Source organism: Capra hircus, chromosome 17, assembly GCF_001704415.2.
Source record: "Capra hircus breed San Clemente chromosome 17, ASM170441v1, whole genome shotgun sequence".
Classification (NCBI taxonomy): domain Eukaryota; kingdom Metazoa; phylum Chordata; class Mammalia; order Artiodactyla; family Bovidae; genus Capra; species Capra hircus.
In genome coordinates, this window is record NC_030824.1 from 2,782,279 (window position 1) to 2,802,626 (window position 20,348).

The following is a 20,348-nucleotide window of genomic DNA, read 5'->3' on the forward strand; positions in this document are numbered from 1 at the left end:
GTAGAATAACTCATCTGCTCACTTACCTGCTGATGTAACGTGTTCTTTTTATAAGAAGACAAAGAGGATGTTCTTAAGTAAAGATCTTTCTGTTGTTGGGTTCCGTGGGGTCAGGGCTCAGAGGACTCGCCTTCTGGGTAGACAGTTTGAGAATCCAAGAGCTCCTAGGTGTCAGTGGTGAGAGAGAGTGTCTTGGATTAGTCTTCAGGGTTAGAGCCCAGAGCTCTGTACGGAGGCTTTGGTTCAGCTGCAGCTCTCTAATCATACCACTTGGGGGCACTGCTGAGCAAGTCTGAACAGGGGCGGCTCTAGTCAAGAGAGCCAACGCGGAGGAGGCAGGGTCCGGACTGTGGGGAATGGGGAGCTGGGCTTCCGGGCTGGCCTGTCCGCTTGCCCTCATGGCAAGGGGCCATGAGGGAAACAAAAGGACATCGAAGTTCTGCATTTGTTCCTGACCTGAACATGGTGGTTTAGGAACTAAGTTGTGTCCAACTCTTGTGACCCCATGGACGGTAGCCTGCCAGGCTCTTCTGTCCAGGCAAGGGATTTTCCAGGCAAGAATACTGGAGTGGGTTACCATTTCCTTCTCCAGGGGATCTTCTCAACCCAGGGATCGAACCCAGGCCTCCTGTGTTGCATGTGGATTCTTTACTGAATGAGCCACCAGGGAAGCTTCCTGACCTGAAGCAACAGATTAAGAAAAAAAAATCCACTGCAGGCAGGAGGCCAGCAGGGAAGGGTATTTTCACCCAATAGATAATGTTGCTGAAAAGGTGATGGTCAGCTAATAGTTTTACAAAATAGGGCCACATATTGAACATTTTGGGGGAAAATTAGCTACTTAAAAGGAACTGAGTCAGGAGTTATTTTCTAAGGAGCGAACTACCCTTTCTTGGAGCATTGTGTGCTTGGAGTTTGATAAACAGGGTTTCAGTCCCAGAGGCAGGGCGCACCTGAGGTCCCCCTGCTCTCGGTGGTCCCTGGGAGGTCAGGCTGCAGAACCGTGTGAGTTGGCTCCCGTTTGCAGAGTCAGGACTGTGAACCAGGCCTTTGACATGCTGACTGTCTCCAGACCTGTGTGGTTAGAGTGTCGCCACCTTAGTTTACTGCCAGAGCTGAATACTTTACCTTTATTACGGTATTTAACCTTCACAGCAACTCTGAGAAACTACTGTTAGACCTGTTTTACAAATGAGTCAACTGAGGTTAGAAAGGTAATTTGCCTGAGGTCTGGGAGCAGGTTCCATAGCGGACCCCGCATGGAACCTGGCCCCCAAAATTCCAGAGCTCATGGTCTCCATGCTCCTCTGATGAGGAGTCACAGCCTCCCCCGTGAAGCCCCGTGGTTTGGCTAAGGTTACCTACATAGGTGTGGCAGCAAGCCCGTCTCTTCCCTGCACCCCTCAGGGGCTGCCTTCCTCAGGTTCAGCTTCCGGTCCCTGTTACCCCAAACAAGACAGAGGCCCCGAGTGTGTTTCTGGGGTGGAGGGCTCCCAACCCTTGGGCCCAAGTTGCAAATGACTAAGTGGAGAAGGGCCAAGGGCCACCTGTGAAGTAAGTTTCCTGCCCTGAGAGCCAGCTGGGGAGGCATGGAGTTGGAGAAAGGGAAACAGATTCTTTGCTGAGACCCTTTGCTAAGAGATTTGATGGCTGAGCTCAGTCAAGCAAGGCCACGTGCAAAAGGGCGGCCCTGGCTGCCTTGTGGGACTGAGAAGGCCAGTTTCTAAGAGACTGAGGCTCCCCATGTGGGAAAGAGAAGTGATTTTAGCCCAGCGGTTGGCCAGGAGTCTGGCTCATGGTTCCAACTCGTGGGTATTAGCAGAGGAGAACAAGGCATTGCTGAGGGTGGCAAATTGGTTATAATTAAGAGAACCTGGGAGGGCAAAACAATGCAAGGGCCACCAGCTGTCCTGGATCTGGGAATTCTTTCTCTGGAGGAAACCAGTCGCTCCCCACCCACCCTGCAGGGTAGCCCATTCGAGCAAAGCGCCTCCCCCATCACCACCTCATGCTCCCAGGGACCTCTTTCTGCTCCCCACCAGCACCTTTTCCTTCCTGGACAATTTAAACTCACCCAGCTGGCTTGTCCTTCAGGAAAGCAAACAGGCTTGGGGATGGATTCAACTCCCGAAGCCTGTGCTTCCTGAGTGCGTTACATAAACTCTCTGAGCCTCAGTGTTCTCATCTGACAGATGCGGATGGTAAGAAGGCCTAACCCATCCAGCCGTTTTATGTGCTCAACAGGATGGATGAGAAGTGGCTTGCCTGGCACCCGGGGCTGGCCTGTGGAGTTGCTGCCTGCTCTCCTATGGCCAACAAGCTAAGAACATGTTAATTGTAGGGGGAGAATCAAAAGACGTGTGACAGTTATATAAAATCCAGGTTTCAGAGTCCATAAATGAAGTTGTATTGGCACATAACCTGCCATTTGTTTATACAGTGAGTTCCCTACTTATACGAATGAGTTTCGTTCTGAGGCTGCGTTTGCAAGTCCAACTAAGTTAGCCTAGGTACCCGACTAAGACAACTGGTTATATAGTACTGTATGGTAATCGGTTTATAATACTTTCCACATAAATAATACATACATAAAAAACTCACAAAATAAAACATGAGAAAAAATAGTTTTTTTTGCTTATTTATGTTTGGCTGGGTCTTTACTGCTGTGCAGGCTTTCGTCTAGTTGCAGAGTGGGGGCTTCTCACTGTGGCGGCGTCTCTTGTTGCAGGGCATGGGGTCTAGCGTGAGCGGGATTCAGTAGCTGTGGCTCCCCAGTTCTAGAGCACAGACACAGAAGCTGTGGCTCATGGCCTTAGCTGCCCTGCGGCATGTGGGATCTTTCCGACCCAGGGATGGAACCCGTGTCTCCTGCATTGGCAGGCGAATTCTTTACCACTGAGCCACCAGGGAAGCTCAAGAAGACATTTTTTTATCTTACAGGACAGTACCTTGAAAATTGTAGTAGTATAAGTACCATAGTTGGCATACAGGGGCTGGCATGTACATTTGCATCTTTGAAAGCTTGCAACTTGAAGGTTTGTGTGTAGGGGACTTTCTGTTTATTGTCTGTGGCTGTGAGGGGTGGGCCTTGGTGCCCGCCTCCCACTGCCAATTCCCCACCCCCTCACGGAGTCACCCAAGGCTTGAAGACTTGCAGTGCTGGGGGTCCTTGGGGTTCCCTGGGGATGGGCCGTGGTCCCAGCCCGTGGGGGATGCTGCCCCCAACCACTGCAGGTAGAGGTGAGATGTGACAGAGATCAGAGACTGTAGGAGCCAGGAAAGGTAAAATAGTTACTATTTAGCCATGCGGGAGACCTGGTTTGATCTCTGGGTTGAGACGATCCCCTGGAGAAGGGAATGCCTACCCACTCCAGTATTCTTGCCTGGAGAACTTCACAGACAGAGGAGCCTGGCAGGCCCCAGTCATGAGGTCGCAAAGAATCAGACATGACTAAGCGACTTTCATTTAGCCCTTTGCAGAAAAACTTGGTCAACTCCTGGCATGAGCACCCAACACTGGATGTGTGATCAGTAAGATGTATCCATATTATTCTCCTGGTCTAGTTTTAACTTTCAGGTACCCCTTGCTTTTGGCTTCACAGACAGACTATGAACCTGAAGTCCTTGGAAGGGTTTTGGGGGTGTCTCTGAATCTCCAGAGAATCTCTATTTTTCTGTAGGTGAGGTCTTTTGGGGAGGGGCTTCATGACATTCATCTGATTCCTGAAGGAGTCTGTGTTCTCAAACAGGTAAAGAAGCATAGGTTTGATGCCTTCCTTATTGCAGGCACTGATCTGTATTCTCTGGGCTGTTTGGAGGCAACATGGATGATATTTGGGGGAGATTTTGGAAGGCCGCAGGGCCTCCCTCACATACCCATGCCCCTGCCCAGGTGGGAGGGGCTTGCAGAGCACCAGGAACCAAAAGCCTTGGCTTTGCAGCCAGCAGACAGGGGTTCAATCCTGGCCTTGCCCTCCACTGGCCCGTCTGTCTCTCCGAGCCTCGGTTCCCAGGCTGGGTTGGCCCCAGGAGGACTTGGAGGGCTGACCACAGTGTCTGGTGCACAGGGTACCACGAAAAGGGTACCTGCTCTTACTGTTATCACCATCAGCATCCCTGGACATTCAGAAGCTTCCCTCAGCTCACCTGGAGCCCAAGAAAAGCTGCCCCATGTCTGGCTAACAGGAGGTTTGAATTCCCTCTGCTCTTGATTTGACTTTATCTTTGGTACCAGCAACTAAAGTGAGTTCATGAGACATATTCATACGGTCAGTCTGCTAAACAGCAGGCCCCCAATTCTGCTTTTTTAGAAGTTCAGTGGCTTCATTTGAACAGGGACAATAATAGACATTTCCTGAGAGTGAAATAAGAGATTGGAAGTGTCTCTGTTGCTTGGCTGTTTCAAATCCTCCTGTTTTTGTTTTTTTTCCCACCTGAGGAGTTACTCTGGACCTCGAGCTTGGATCTGTTTTCCCTCTAAAATGCTTCTCTCTGCAGCCTGGTTCCCTGGCCCAGTCATCCACAGCAGGCAGGTTCATTCCAGGGCCCGGTGACCACCTCTGAGAAGGCTGAGGGAATCTTCGGCGACAGGCCTGTCCTGGAGACAGGCCTCCGCACACAGGCTGGTCCACAGCCAGGCCGGCCCGGTGCAGTCTGCGGCCAGTTGCCGGGCGTGGTCCCATTCAGCAGGGGCCCAGTGGCTCCAGACAACAGCTGGAGACCAGGAAGGGAGACTTCCAGCTACAAGCAAATGTTGCTGCTTCTTGAGGTTGAAATGTTCTATCCCCAAAGTGCCCCTTTCAGCCAAGCAAAAACAATTCCCCACAGGGACCCGACCCTGCCACAGAGGAACAAAGGCGCCCCAGTTCTCTGTGTTCCAGAGACTGTCTGCAGTTTCAGGCACGCACAGCCCAGTTGGGGAGAGGGGATGGTCATGTGATCTTCAAGCTTGAAGACAAGGTCGTCCTTGTCCAGGCCTTTTGTCTCTGGAGGAAGGCCCTTGGTTGCCTGACAGAGGATGAGGCTGACGCTGCCCTGGTGCCAGCTCCCGGGCGGGCAGGTTTTAGTGTCCCATCCTGCAGGTTCAGAACAAGGAGACGAGGTCAAGGTCAGGGGTCCCCGGAGTCCACCCGGACTGGCCGGGAGGAGGGCGCCTCCTGGCCCTGCTTCAGGCCAGGTACCTGCCTTCTGGCTGCATGTGTTCACTTTTCTGTTGCAGGCGGATCCATCTCTAAGAAGTTCACCAGCAAGGCCGCTCCATCTGTTCTCCAACAGCCATTAAAAATATTAGTATTTTCTTCAGGGGCAGGCGAGAGCTTCTGGGGAAGAGAGAAGGAGAACTCAGAGAAGACCAATGCTCAAGTGACACCGGCCTCTGAGGTGCCAGCTGAGGTTGGGGCGGGGGTGGTGGTGGTGAAACCACCACGTCAAGGCAGCACCTTCCGGAGAAGCGTCTGGAATGACTGCTGTGCCCTGCCCTCTCTGTCCCTCGATGAATCTCTGGAGCAATATGGCCTTCTAAGTCGAGGAACCGGTACTCTGTGGACGGTGGAAGAAGTGGCCAGTGGAACTTAAGGCCGTTGTCTGTGAGTGGACAATTCATTTCAGAGGAGAAGGTGACTACTGACCAAGCTTCTCAAATGAGGTAAAAGGGTATTCAGATTCCAGTGAGCGCCAGCATCAGTCAGGGGCTTCCCGGGGATTCTAGGGGGGGTCTGTGGTGGGGCCCAGGAACCTGCATTTTGAACAAGCACATGAGGGGTCCTCAGGCCAGTGGTCCAGGCGGCAGTCCGAGAAGCACATCTGCATCTAAGGCGGCGGTGCCGGTGGCCTTGCCCGGCCAATCGCTTCCAGAGAATTTGGACCTGGGGGCTTACAGAGAGCCAGCGGCAGCCTGATCCAGGTGGGTCAGAAGCCTGGCTTCTGGGGCTGCCTGCTCTCCTGCCCGCTGGCCAGCCCCACTCCCAGCCCTGCCCCGGCTCCCCTCCACCTGCCTGAGTGTGTCCGTGACACTGTCCTCAGCTGCTCCTGCCCAGACACACCCTGGGATATCCGCTGTGCCTCTGCTTCCAAGGGCCGAAGCCCCCAGGCCTGACCCTCCCTGGGCCTCAGGCTGCCTGTCCAGGGTCTAACAGTGTGGCCTCCACGTTCCATGGGGACCTCCCTTGACTCAGCCCGACAGAGCTCAGCACGTTTCCTCTTTTCATGTCCTTTACCGCAAAGACGGGCCTCTCTCTCCTCGGCAGCCAGGTCAGGACACTTGGGCAGCACCATGTTCTTCACCTACCAGCTGGATTCCAGAACAACAAGGAGCAGCTACCGCTTATTGAAAACATACCACAGGTAACAACTCACCACAGCCAGGTGGCCTGAGTACTGTAACTGCCCTCACCTGGCAGGTGAGGAAATAGGCACCAGAGGAGCCACTCACCCAAGGTCATGTGGCAAGTGCGGGGACGGGGTGAGCGGGGCCCTGTGGAGGTGGTGGCTCTCTCAGCCCTCCCCTCCCACCACAGCACCGCTCTGGGGGCCCGGATAGGCTCTTGGCCTCTCTGACTGCACCCTTGGTTTAACCTCACTCCGACCTATTTCCCGAATGCAAGTGGGAAATGCTTCTCAACTGGGAACCTGACACCGCTCCTCCACGGAAATCCTTCACAGGCTCCCTGCTATATACCCCCAGCCTTGCAGCTGGGTCCCACAGGCTGACGCTCGGCTCCCTCAGGACCCGCTGAAAGGGGCTTTGGGGCGCACAGCCCTCACAGGAGAGGGCAACTCACACCCACGCTTCTTCCCTGTTATTAAAAAGGAAGGGGTGGGTGGGGGGAAGGGAAGAGGAAGTGCCGGCTGCTCAGAATGGCAGGGGGACCCATGTGGATGAGAGTCATGCAGCTCGCCAGCCTCCTCCACCTCCTGAGCCGGGGGAGCTGTGCATCTTACGGGAGCAGACACTGGACTGACCAGCCTGAGGCCACCTCAGACCCGGGGTCTGGTGCCCTCGCCCGTGGCCGCCCTGTGGGTGTGGGATCCCAACTCTTCAGAGCTGTCGGAGATCGGCTGCGGGTCAGAGGCACAGACGAGAGCTGAGCAACTGGGAGGCAGTGACCAGGGATGAGCCCACGGTCCCCTAGCACAGCAACGTCCCAGCCCATGGGCTTGGGAGCCTCCCATAAACACAACAACCCTGGGCCTGTCGCAGTTTCTACAACAATGAGAATATTTATTTTCTCCAGAGGGTAAAAATAACATTTTTCTCTCTTTTGTAAAAGTTAAGTACCATTACATTCCATTTTCTTAAATAACAAAATCCTAAAAATATATATTAAATTGTATACAGTGCATCACACTTCATCTTATATTTTAAAATACATGATGTTTCTATTTTATTCTCAAAGTTGCATATTAAGAGCATATTTACAGGTAAAGCCTTGTCATCCAGAGTCAGGAGCCCCTTGGGAAGGTGAGTCTGGGTGTGGGCGGTCCTGACGCCGTGAGGACCCCGTGGCAGCAGCCCCCACCCCCACCTGTGCTCCTGGCGACACGTCCTTTCCAAAGCAGCGGACTGACCTGGACTTTCCCCTACACCCCACTGCTGCCTCACTGAGTGTGTTCAACTCGGCAAGACGGGAACCTAGGAGATGGGCCCCCGGGGTCTGCAGGCTGAGAGTGAGGCCCCGTCCCCCTGAGCTGGCCAGCCTGAGGGGAGGCAGCTGCTGCGGCTGGAAGAGAAACACCCCACACCGGGGCGGCTAAGCTGAGAGCCCCAGCCAGGAGGTAGAACAGTGAGGAAGGTAAACGAGACACCAGAGAAACAATCAGAAGGTTAAACATTCCCAAGACGGCAGCAAAAGCAGACGTCAAACAGCAAGGGAGACTGGGAGCCAAGAGGCTGCGGGCCGGCCCGGCTCTACGGGAGGCCGGGTGCGGCCAGACCAGGGACCGACCTCAGAGGCCGCCCACCGGCAAGTGGGCAAGTGCTCGGGAAGATGAAGTGCCAGGACTCATAGGGGTGTGGCGACACTGGGGTCAGGACGACCTGGCTGGATACGGAGCAGGTCCGACCACTCCTGCCAGGGGCTGACAATGGGCAGGGCGGCGGGGGGCTGGGGGGGGGCGCCCCCTCCCCCCTGGGTTTGGCAGAAGGGCCAGGACAGCTGCGCCTGCAAGTGCTCTGATCTCTGTGGGTTTCTGGCTGACTGGAGTCTTGAGCCAGAGCCCACACTTCAGAAGTTACAGCAACCTGGTTACCTCACTCACGCCCAGAAAGGGGGGGCCTCAACCCTGTTCTGATGTGTGGGCACCTGGGTTCATTCCTCTTTCCTTCTCTGTTCTGTGTGCCCCTGGCCACTTGGGGAAGAACACGAGCCCCGTGAGCCTTCTCCAGGGGCCAAGAGGCCAGGCTCCCCAGCTGGCTGGAGTGGGGTGTGGGCTGAGGGGGGGCCTGGGTCCCGGCAGCACCCCATCACCCCAGGGCAGGGATGCTTTGCTCCACCGGGGTCCTCGGAGCCTCTACGCTTCCTCTTACCTAAGCCCGTGTGCTCTGTCGTGTGCTCTGCTCAGGGTCACCCTTTCCAGTCCCCTCCAACCCCGACTTTCTCGCCTCTGAAGTGGTTTCTTAGCAGATCAAGTGCTGCCCCTTGGGTGTTCCTAGATGTAGACGCCTCCCCTCTTCTGGGACAACTTGTGTCTCAAGTGTTTACTTAGGTGCAGGGGGCCCCTCTGGGCAGGTGGCTGACAGGTTCCAGCCAAGGTCATGGCCAGGTCAGGCTTAGAGACTTTGGCCTGGGACAATTTATGGCCCTCTCCCCCTGTGCCACCCTAAGGCTGGTGTGGGTTTTCAGGGCTGCTCCTGCGATGGTAAGTGGATCCTGGGTCACTGGGCTGCACCTGGGGTGGCAGGATGGATAGCACTGGGCTTCCAGCACCTTGGGGATCTCTGAGAAAGGGCTTCTCCGGCTGCTCAGATACACAGTGACCTGAAGTCACCAAGTGTGACGACAGCAGGTGGGGCCACGGGACGCACCAGGGCCAGTGATCAGAGGGAGCCCGCAGCTTTGAGCAACTGCTCCTGGTCGGGCAGAGCCCTCCCGGCCATGATCCCACATTCCCTCTGCGTTGCTCAGGGACCTAGTGACCACACACACCTGACACTTGTGTTTGAGAGGAGATTCCACAAAGGCCGGGAATAGCTTGGAGGGGAGACTGCACATGCCATACATCCCAGTGGTCCCTGCACGTGGCAGGCCTGTCTCCAGATCCCGGGGGCCGGCAGACAGCTGCTCCAGGGGAGCTGCCTTTCCAGATCAAAGCCTCCCCCAGGGCCTGGGGCAGTGCCCCCGCCCTCCTGTGAGCTTGCTGCGTCTCCCACTCTGACTCTCCCCCCATGCCAGCTCCCAGCGTCTCTCTGGCCACTGGGGTCACCTCCCTGCAGCCCCACGTGGCCTTCTGTCTTTCTGGGAGCCGGGTGCAGATGGCTGCCAGCATGGCAGACCCCCAGGGAAGGCCAAACAAGGAGTAGCCCAGGGGCTGGGGGAGGGGGGCAAAGTGCCCAAACAGGGAGCGGTGAGGCCCAAGGCCTATGTGCCCATAGGACAGCCTCACTCTGAGAAAAGCCAGGCCTGCCCACGGGGGCTGGGCCCTCCTCCCAGCTGCTGTGAGGGATGGCACCAACTCTACCACCCACGGCCACTGCAGCTGCAGCTCTCCATCTCCGGAGGCCTCTCCTGGAGGGGCTCCGGTTCCCACGCCCTCCCTCCTCACTCTGCACACCACTCTCTGCGGCTCCCCTCTGGGTCGGGGCAGGGGGGTGGTGGGACCAGAGACAAGAGCCCTCTCCTTCCCCGCCAAGCCATTCCAAAGCCCACCCTGTCCCCATAAGAAGGGGCATGGAGACCACCGAATGCCTAGGCCATGGGGAATTTTCATCCTCTTTAAAAAGGAGGGATAATTAAAGGAGGGACTGCTGGTGCCCGGGGTCACAAGACGCTGCCTGGATGCTCCGCCATATACACTGTTCTGAACAGAGAGGCAGCTTAGGAGTCACCAGACGGGGCTTGGCTTGGGCTCCACGGGACCTCAAGCTGCTCAGGGACGAGGCCAGCAAACCCAGTGAGGAGTTACTGAGCACCTAGAAAAGCTTTCGGTGAAGTCTGCTGCGTGAATAGACGGCTGGACATTTCTTATGACCATCCCTCAAACCTATCTGCTGGTCACCAAGCTGCACAAAGAAGCCATAGAAAGTAGCCGCGGGTGAAGGTGTCAGGTTTGACCTGACGGCCTTCCAGGCTGGAGGAGAACCATCCTTGCCCAGAGCCCAGAGCTAGCACAGAGCATGGGCCTACATCATGGGCAGGGCAGCTAACGCCCAGGAGTACCGGACCAGGCCACCCCTCGGAAGAGCCTCAGAACTCTCTCTGCCTGGCCTGTTCTAAAGCAGCAAGACCAGGAGAAAGCCATCTGTGCATGGACAAAACTGGGAAGAAGCACTACCTACCCACTACCTGACAGTCGTCTAGAATGTACCTGAGCCCCACGCCTGACGCAATCATCCCGTCACCTCAGGCCCCATTGTTCCAATCCCCCACTCCTAGATCAGAGTGAGATGCAGGGGGCACAGACCGGGGACCTTGAGTCTCTCTCCTGAGTGTGGTGATGAAGTAGGTTGAATCCAGGCCAAGCAGCCCACGTGTCAGGTGCCCGCCCAGTCGGAAGACTGCTGCCCCGGAGGAGGCCAAAGGTGAGGCAGGGAAGAGTCGGTGGAAGGAAACCATGGGAGAGGCAGTCCCCAGGGGCGTCGAGTACAGAGGGATGTTGTGTCCTGGGCATGGAGGGGGAGCTTTTAGTCACTCACAAGAGGATTACGGTCATCTGGTTGACTCTGACACTTGAGCTTCTTCTTAAAGATGGAAATTGAAGTAGAAGGCTCGTAAAAAATGCTCCAAATTTCCCCCGACGTCCCTGGTTGATGACAATCCCTAAGGTCGCCCGAGGCAGGAACGCGATGGGATCTGTCCAACAAAAATATCTTAATTTTTCAAGTAGAACAGAACTAAGCATCCAAAGCAACCTACCATTTCATGAGATACCTGCACCTATAAAATGGGATACTCGGTGAGGAGGCCTGGGGAAACCTAATAGTGCCTTTAGAGACTAGAGGGATCACCAGGCTGATCCAAATCCCATGGCATGGCAGTGCAGTGGGGCAGGTCCCAGCTCAGAGTAACGAAGAACCTTCTAGCTGGTAGGATTATTCCAATCTGGAAAGGGCTGGCCTGAGAGATCATGAGTTTTCAAAAATCTCTTTTTAAGCAGATGAACTTTTTTCGAATGACACTTATTCACAAGCTCACCTACCTAAACAGGATGAAGGCAAACCTGCTCTGCTGGGAGTGGGCCCTGCCTTTCTCCCCACCTGCCCTCCCTATGTCAGCCCCTCGGGCTGCTGGGTGGGGAAAGTGCAGAGGGACTGGGTGTCAGATGGGAGATGCACACGAGCTTTGGGGTCTCAGTGCATGGTGAGGTGCTGGGCCCCAGAGAGCACCCCATCCCCTCCCTGCCGTCGGGGACACACAGATGGGACTACGCCTGAGAGGCTTCCCTGGAGTATGTGAACTGTGACTCAAAAAAAAGAAAGAAAAACATATATGTATATGCATCCAAAGCAACCTACCATTTCATGAGATACCTGCACCTATAAAATGGGATACTCGGTGAGGAGGCCTGGGGAAACCTAATAGAGCCTTTAGAGACTGGAGGGATCAGTAAACAATAATAAGGACATTGTTTTCCCTGAAAAATGTACAGTGCAGGGTGGCAAGGCCTATGAGTAGTGCCAAAGTGGCCAAGGGCAGCCTTTACAGGGCAATAGAGGAGCCAGCATTTAATGTATAAAAGTCTGTGGCAGCCTCAGGGCAACTAAGCCCACGCATCATAACCACCGAGCCTGTGGGCTGGAGCCCTCGAGCTGCAGAGCTGAGCCCACGTGCCACAGGTACTGAAGCCCGCACACCTAGACCCTGTGCTCCGCAACGAGAGAAGCCACCGCAGTGAGAAGCCTGCGCACTGCAGCAAAGAGTAGCCCCCACTCAAAAACGCAGGACAACTGAGTCAGAGCACAAGCCAGAAAGTTGGGGAAAAGGTAGCTTTTACACCAACGCTCCTCCTTGAAATGGAGGAAACTTTATGTCAATTATCTCAATAAAACTGGGGGGAAAAGAGAAACGGAGAGAGCCTGGACTGGGAACCACAGGAAAGACAGAGCAGAGGTCCCGGAAGACGAGCAAGCCCTTCTGTAGGTGCACAGGCTCCTGTGCAGAACAACCGCCCCTTTCCTGAAAGGCAGAGCAGTTAAACCTGAAAAAGTGGAAGCAAGAGAAGGAATTTTTTCCCCAAATTGGTCGGAATTGAAGGGTGAAGCTATTATAAGCTTCCTAAATAACTGCTTTAAAATAATTATTAAACAATAGTTAATAAAACTTCTCTTCCTAAGACTGTCTCACAGATTCTAGACGGCATCAGGAAATATACCTGGTATTATCCTAGGAATCTTTGCTGTTACGTAAATCACAAATCAGCACAAACCAGAACAATGGAAATTGTCCTGTTTTATGCCCGGACTATTTTAGTCCTCGTGAAATGATATCCTCTAGACTGGGGAGCAAACACAATCCCTCAAACCTTAGTGAGATTTGTTCAGGTGGACAATTCACTCTACAGAGAATGAGGGATGTCTACGGCTGTTCACTGCCCCGTGTTGAGCACTTTGGAATTGTGTTCTGATGTTACAAGTGTTTTCAGACAACTGAAACGAAGTAGGAAATTATCTTCCCTTCCTGGGGCCGGGCAGCTCCCGTACTCACCTGAACGTGATGTGCAGAAGTATCTTTGCTACAATGGCTGTGACCGTGAGGATGAGGAGTGTTGCCAGGCCATACACTGTCCATCCTGCAAGTGTAAAACACAGGGGTGAGTTTGCACAAGGGGTGAATTTCGGACTGGGTGTGAGTTCAGTTTTCAGGAGGAGGTCTGTGTGGAGCCCTGAGGGAGCCCTGGCAGCTCGGGGTCGGGGGGCAGGCTGGCTGAGGGGTTCCTGGCAGGTGGGCATGGCCACAGGATGCAGCTGGAGCAGGGCTGGCATGGAGACCCAGTCCTCTGAGCACCTCGCCTGGTTCCTGACTCCCCTGTGGAGAGAGGCAGGCAGTGTGGTTCAAAGCACACTCAACTCAGAGTCAACAGGGGTGGTACACATTCCATCTCCACCGCTGGGACCACTGTGTGACTGCAGATGAGTTACATAACCTCTCTAGGCCTCGGTTTCCTCACCTGAGGAATGGGATGAGTCAACTGTGGAATGCTACAGATACGCAAAGGACAGGACACACAGGGAGGGGCTCTCCTGCCTGACTCCCTGATGCAAGTCCTGCAGGGGAAAACCTTTAGAGCGGGGAATCACTAATGGTATCTGCAGCTCTACCAGCTCCTAAAGACTGCAATTTCCTCGGCAGAAGAGGGAGCGACAGTCTGTGTCCAATCAAGTCACCAAGCTTAGACCACAAGACTACTGCTCCCTCTCTACCCTACTCCTGTGGGGGCTGCCTTCACAGCTCAGGTCACTATCTGACTTCTCATTTTGCTTCTTGTCTTTCTCCTCCCACTTACAAGTGGCAGGAGGGCAGGGATTTTGTGTGGTTCTCTGTACAGTCCAGCACCTACAACAGAGCCTAGCATCATTAAAGCATTTACAGATCTGTCCAATGACTGAGGAAAGAGCTCTGGCAACTGCCAATGCATTTAGCGAACTATAAGTTGGGGCTATGGAAAACACTGTATAAGCTTATTACATATCGTGTCCTAAAGGAGGTGAGCACTTTGCCTAAGGACTAAGGAATCAAGCCAGAGAGAAGATGTCCCTCCAAGGCCAGGACAAAGAGAGTCATGGAGCCAGGACCCCCAAGCCGCCTTGGAAAGGGAAACACCCAAGAGCACCCTGTTTCTGTAACTGCCTAGGGTGCTGCTGCCAAGCTCTGTGGCTCCCACCCCTTTGATGGTGTCTGGGAACGGCTACCTGGCACAGTCTGGCGTGGGTGGCTGGGGCTGGTGGTGATGACGTAGAGGACTTTGGAGGACCGGGCAGCGCTCACACTGAAGTTGGCCTGCTCCGTGATCACCTCGGCCAGCATCTGGTTGTCAGTGGGCTTTTCCTGTGGTGGGTCTTCCTTGATGGCTGGAAGATCAAAAGGAATTAGCTGGGGGAAAGCAGGTGGAGATGCCAAAAAGGAGCTGGCACTGGTTACAAAGAGGGGGCCATTTTCTCTGGTTCAGTCCTGGGGGCAATTCTCTTCCCTGGCCCCAAAGCAGAACCTGCCAGGCTCTGGCTCTGAAGGAGCCATCTGATGTCTCTGCGTGGACTCCCGGACATGCTTTAGGGTGGTCCTTCCCTTGTGCCTCTGCAGCTACGGTCCCTCAGCGTGAAAGGCCCTCTTGTTTCCTATCTGTCTGCCCCAATCCTACATGTCCTTCCAGCCTGTCCCACCTGTACACGGGAGCCACACACTGACTGAACTCTTCTCTAGGCTCCTGACATCCAGGGCAGAGACTAGGTCACGGATGCCTTCTGTGTACCCAGCACACGTATCCACAGTACAGGAGCATAGCTCCATGTTAGGATGGTCTGAGGACAGTGAACCAGGCTTTGGTGATTGGCAAGGGTATTCAGAGACAGGAGGATGAACCAAATGACCTCTTTGGAACCTTCTGATTCTACCAATCTCAGCTCTTTTAGTTATTTTAGCCTTTCCATAAAAACTGTCACGAGAATGACTAAAACAGCAAAACTCACAGGTGGCATCTCTTCCCTGTATCATGCAGCATGTACAAGTTATAAAACAGGAAGTGGGAAAACCTGCAGGCTGATTGGGCAGCTCCTGACATGCAAGAACCACCTGAAGTCCGCACATCATAACGAGGTGCAATGGGGGACCCGAGGAGGCCGGGGCCTTACCTTGGTATAAGACAGCAAATCCCTGGGCTTGATTGATGCGATCAGAGAAGAAATACAAAATGATGAAATCCAGAGAGATGTTAAAGGACGAAGGCGGGCGGTTTCTCCCATTGAAACGGACCAGGACGCGGTGGGTGTAGCCATCCAGCAGCTCCACCATGTCTGCGGAATCCCGGATGTCAAACAAAGTGAAGTTGAAGTGGATGTGCGCGGCTCCTGGGACCCGGATGGTCCAGTAGCAGACCCTCCCCGCGGCGTAGGCATCAGGAAAGTCAGGGGAATACACCACAGAGGTCATGGCCGAGTAATTCCCACCACAGGCGCCAACCAGAGCTGCAGGAGACAAAAGGACACCAGCCCTCAATCGGGGGCTTGGCCATGGGGTTTGCTTTCCAAAGTGTTACAAACCAAACTTCTGAGCTGATGGGATCCAGTCTAGTATGTTGCTTTTTGTCTGCAAAACCAGACCATCTTATGTTTCAGGATCGAATCACAGAATGAGTAGCTTAAACCCTGAACAAATGACTGGAAGCTTTTTTTTCTCCCAGGAGACCTCAGAGTGAGCACACAGCGTGGCAGTACAGCCAGGCGGGGGCCGGGCTGGAGTCAGAGAGTCTGGGTTCGGGACCAGCTGGGCCGTGTGATCCCAGGGGCTCACTTCACATCCAGACCTCTCACTTCTCTCGGCTTTGAGGGTGGAGAGACCACCACCTGCTCCTGTATTATATGAATGTGTGAGGACAGATGAGACAAAGCACATGAAAACACAGGCCTCTCTGCAGGGGGCACTCAGTGAAGTGAGGGCCTCCCGGGTACCTTAGGGGTGCAAGGCTCATGGGAGGGGCCACACTTGTTTTTGAAGTGGGACACTGTGGCACAAGAAATGACCTTCTGAAAACAGGAAGTTCCCTCATTACTCTGCACCAGCACATCTAATGTCTGGACCCCTGGTTCTGAGCAGCAGGTTCAGGGAAGGGGACACACCACTTCACAGTCTTATGTGGTGAGGTGAAGACAAGAGCCTAGAAATCAAAGTCCTCAAGAGGAAGGGCAGGCCCAGGATTTACAAAGCAGGCCAGGTTGTGGGGGCACCCACTTCCCTTTAGGATGTAGAAAGCTGCTTCCATCCTAACACTGAGAAGAAGCTCAGAACTTTTTCTTCAACCCATCAGAAAGCTGAGGTCTCAAGACAACCAAGGGATTTTAATTCTAAAAAGAAGCTCCTCTGAGGAGAGTCAGGCCACACAAAATGCTTCATCCTTGACAGAGCACAAGAAGGAGAGTGGGCCACCATGAAAGCAAGGAAGAAGAAAGCAGCTAAAATTTTAACTAATGTCTAAAGGCTGAATGTGGACCAGCCTCTCAGTCCAGGATGCCCGGAAGCCCCGGACACAACAGTCTGCACTCACTTGTACGCACTTCTGTGCAGGCCTCCATCCAGTGCCCATGAGAAGGACTGGGGTGGGGCAGGAGACCAAAGGGTCCCCATTGGTGGGACCAGTGGGCAGGAGGTGATGAGCTGCTGCTGGGGGACTGATACCCTGCTCTCTTCCAGAACCCTCCTGGAGCAAAAGCCTGAAGTTGAGAGGAAGGGGCCACACACCCTTCTGCTCCCAGGCCCCTGTCTGTCCCTGGGAGCTGCTGTTGCTCTTGTCAGAGTAACCAGGAGAAGATTCATTGCCTTTGGAGGAATAGCAGAGGCAAAAGGCACCTGCCCTTGGCCTGCAGCAGATGCTTAGTAAGTACTGCAGGTGAATGACTGCACAGCAGGGAGGCGAGGGCAGACAATGGGCGGGCTGGCTTCCCTGGCCCAGGGTCCCCAAGCCTTGGACAGCGCGGGGCCCGGGGCATACTCACTGTCGAAGATGATGACCCTGCCATCACCCCCACAGGGCTGGGTGTGGTCCCCAAAGCAGACGCTGCTGCACTCTGTACTGGCTGCCTCCCCGTCCTTCCAGTAATCAGGGTCGTTTCCACAGAAGCAAGCGTAGCCCGACTCTATCCCGGCAAACTGCCATGACAGAGAAGCAGCACTTGGTAAGCGTCAGTCAGGGTGCCAGGTGGCCTGGCCGGGTCAGCCCCTCGGCAAGCAAGCACCTTGTCCTCCCAGCCCACCTTCCCTGGATCCTCTACCTTGGTCCTGCCCCACTCTCACCGCACTTCACTACATGCTGGCTTGTAACTGCGTAATTGTCCACCACGGGTGCTTCCCCTCCTGAGCATTTCTTACTTATGTTTGCAATTCTACTGTATTTAACTCAGTTAAAGGCAGGGATCCCATTAACTTGAAACATTAATAACAGCTAAACATTTTATTGAATGTTTACTATGTGACAGGTGGTAAATGCTTTGAAGTTAGTGCTTATTGCAAACTTATTGTAGGCCTTATGAAATACATTTTTAAATTAACTGATTTATTTATGGCTACCCCAGATCTTTGTTCCTGTGCACAGGTCTCTCTAGTTGCGGTAAGCAGACTTCTCATTGCAGTGGCTTTGGAACGCAGCCTCTAAAGCGCACGGGCTCAGTTGCCCTGTGGCATGTGTAACCTTCCCGGACTAGAGATCAAACCTCTGTTCCCTGCATTGGCAGGTGGATTTTTTCTTTTGTTTTTCTTTGTTTGTTTGTTTTTTACTTTTCTTTTGGCAGGTAGATTTTTAAACCACTGGACCACCAGGGAAATCCCCTATTTAACATTTTTATTTTTATATTACCATACAATACAACTATTTGTATGGTGTACAGGCCTAAGGATTTTAACCCATGAATAAATTTGTACAACCACCACTACAAGCAGGACACGGAGCATGAGCAGTAACCTTTCTCGTACTGTTGCTCTATAGTTCCCCTCTGTGAGCCCTCAGTTCAGTCGCTCATTCGTGTCTGACTCCTTGTGACCCATGGACTGCAGCACACCAGGCTTCCCTGTCCATCACCAACTCCCAGAACTTGCTTATTAAACTCATGTACATTGAGTCAGTGATGCCATCAAACCATCTTATCCCCTGTCATCCCCTTCTCCTTCTGCCTTCAATCTTTCCCAGCATCAGGGTCTTTTCCAATGAGTCAGTTCTTCCCATCAGGTGGCCAAAGTCCTGGAGTTTCAGCTTCAGCATCAGTCCTTCCAATAAATATTTAGGGCTGATTTCCTTTAGGATTGACTAGTTTGATATTCCTGCTGTCCAAGGGACTCTCAAGAGTCTTCTCCAATACCATAGTTCAAAAGCATCAATTCCTCGGTGCTCAGCTTTCTTTATGGTCCAACTCTCACATCTATACAGGACTACTGGAAAAAACCATAGCTTTAACTAGATGGACATTTGTCAGCAAAGTAATGTCTCTGCTTTTTAATATGCTGTCTAGGTTGGTCATAGTTTTTCTTCCAAGGAGCAAGCGTCTTTTAATTTCATGGCTGCAGTCACCATCTGCAGTGATTTTGGAGCCCAAGAAAATAAAGTCTCTTACTGTTTCGATTTTTTTCCCCATCTATTTGCCATGAAGTGATGGGAATGGATGCCATGATCTTCATTTTTTGAATGTTGAGTTTTAAGACAGCTTTTTCACTCTCCTCTTTCATTTTCATCAAGAGGTTCTTCAGTTCTTCTTCACTTTCTGCCATAAGGGTGGTGTCATCTGCATATCTGAGGCTGTTGCTATTTCTCCCGGCAATCTTGATTCCAGGTTGTGCTTTATCCAGCCCTGCATTTCGCATGATGTACTCTGCACATAAGTTAAATAAACAGGGTGACAATATACAGCCTTGACTTACTCCTTTCCCAATGTGGAAGCAGTCCGTTGCTCCATGTACAGTTCTAACTGTTGCTTCTTGACCTGCATACAGATTTCTCAGGGGACAGGTAAGGTGGTCTGGTATTCCCATCTCTTTAAGAATTTTCCACAGTTTGTTGTGATCAACACAGTTTAAAGGCTTTGGCATAGTCAATAAAGCACAAGTAGATGTTTTTCTGGAACTCTCTTACTTTCTCTAGGATCCAATGATATTGGCAATTTGATCTCTGCTTCCTCTGCCTTTTCTAAATCCACCTTGAACATCTGAAAGTTCTTGGTTCCCATACTGTTGAAGGCTGGCTTGGAGAATTTTGAGCATTACTTTACTAGTGTGTGAGATGAGTGCAATTGTGCAGTAGTTTGAATTCTTCGGCATTGCCTTTCTTTGGGATTGGAATGAACACTGACCTTTTCCAGTCCTGTGGCCACTGCTGAGGTTTTCAAATTTGCTGGCATATTGAGTGCAGCACTTTCACAGCATCATCTTTCAGGATTTGAAATAGCTCTACTGGAATTCCATCACCTCCACTGGCTTTGTTCATAGTGATGCTTCCTAAGGCCCACTAGACTTTGCACTCCAGGATGTCTGGCTCTAGGTGAGTGATCACGCCATCACGGGTATCCGGGTCATTAAGATCTTTTTGTATAGCTCTTCTGTGTATTCTTGGTGCCTCTTGTTAACACCTCTGCTTCTGTTAGGGCCATACTGTCTCTGTCCTTTATTGTGCCCATCTTTGCATGACATGTTTCCTTGGCATCTCCAATTTTCTGGATGAGGTCTCTAGTCTTTCCCATTCTATTGTTCTCTGCTATTTCTTTGCACTGATCACTTAGGAAGGCTATCTTCTCTCTCCTTGGTGTTCTTTGGAACTCTGCATTCAGATGGGTATATCTTTTCTTTTCTCCTTTGCTTTTCACTTGTCTTCTTTCCTCAGCTACTTGTAAGCCTCCTCAGATAACCATTTTGCCATTTTGCATTTCTTTTTCTTGGGGATGATTTTGATCATAGCGTCCTGTACAATGTTACAAACCTCCATCCATAGTTCTTCAGGCACTCTGTCAGATCAAATCCCTTGAATCTATTTGTCACTTCCACTGTATAATCGTAAGGGATCTGATTGAGGTCATACACTAATTAGTTTTCATACTATAGTTTTAACTTTTTAAGACTGTCATATGCTAGAGACCAAATGTCCATGTCTGCCCTTCCCCTGCAAATTTATATGTTGAAAGCTAATTCCCAATGTGATGGTACCTAGTGGTGGAATCTTTGGGAAGTGATTCATGAGGGCTTGTGCTCATGAATGGGATTAGAGCCTTTATAAAAGAGACCCCCTTTCCCCTTCTGCCATGTGAGGACACAGTGAGGAGACAGCCATCTATGAAGCAGGAAACAAGCCATCACCAGACACCAAATCTGCCAAAGCCTTGATCTTGGACTTCACAGCCTTCAGGACTTTGAGAAATGAATTCTTGTTGTCTTTTATTTAATTGGAATAAAGTTGGTTTACAATGTTGCGTTAGTGAATGCTTGGTTTAGACCAAGTACTTTGCACACCAG

The 20,348-nt window shown here is 52.4% G+C and overlaps 1 protein-coding gene and 1 long non-coding RNA gene across 2 annotated transcripts in view; one reads left to right on the top strand and one right to left on the bottom strand.

Moving 5' to 3' along the window:
* On the top strand, window positions 3,587-8,616 carry LOC102189423. The gene is made up of 2 exons (XR_001919356.1): window positions 3,587-5,644; window positions 6,246-8,616. It is a non-coding gene; the product is annotated as an uncharacterized LOC102189423 (long non-coding RNA).
* Window positions 7,195-20,348, bottom strand: part of KREMEN1 (kringle containing transmembrane protein 1) — a 54,359-nt gene continuing 41,205 nt past the window's right edge. Inside the window, exons 5-9 of the mRNA XM_018061042.1 lie at window positions 16,856-17,009; window positions 14,999-15,331; window positions 14,063-14,221; window positions 12,858-12,942; window positions 7,195-11,006 (exon numbers count right to left, since the gene is read on the bottom strand). Of these exons, the coding sequence (XP_017916531.1) occupies window positions 10,838-11,006; window positions 12,858-12,942; window positions 14,063-14,221; window positions 14,999-15,331; window positions 16,856-17,009 (900 nt within the window). The 3' untranslated portion in view covers window positions 7,195-10,837. The remainder of the gene's footprint in view (window positions 11,007-12,857; window positions 12,943-14,062; window positions 14,222-14,998; window positions 15,332-16,855; window positions 17,010-20,348) is intronic.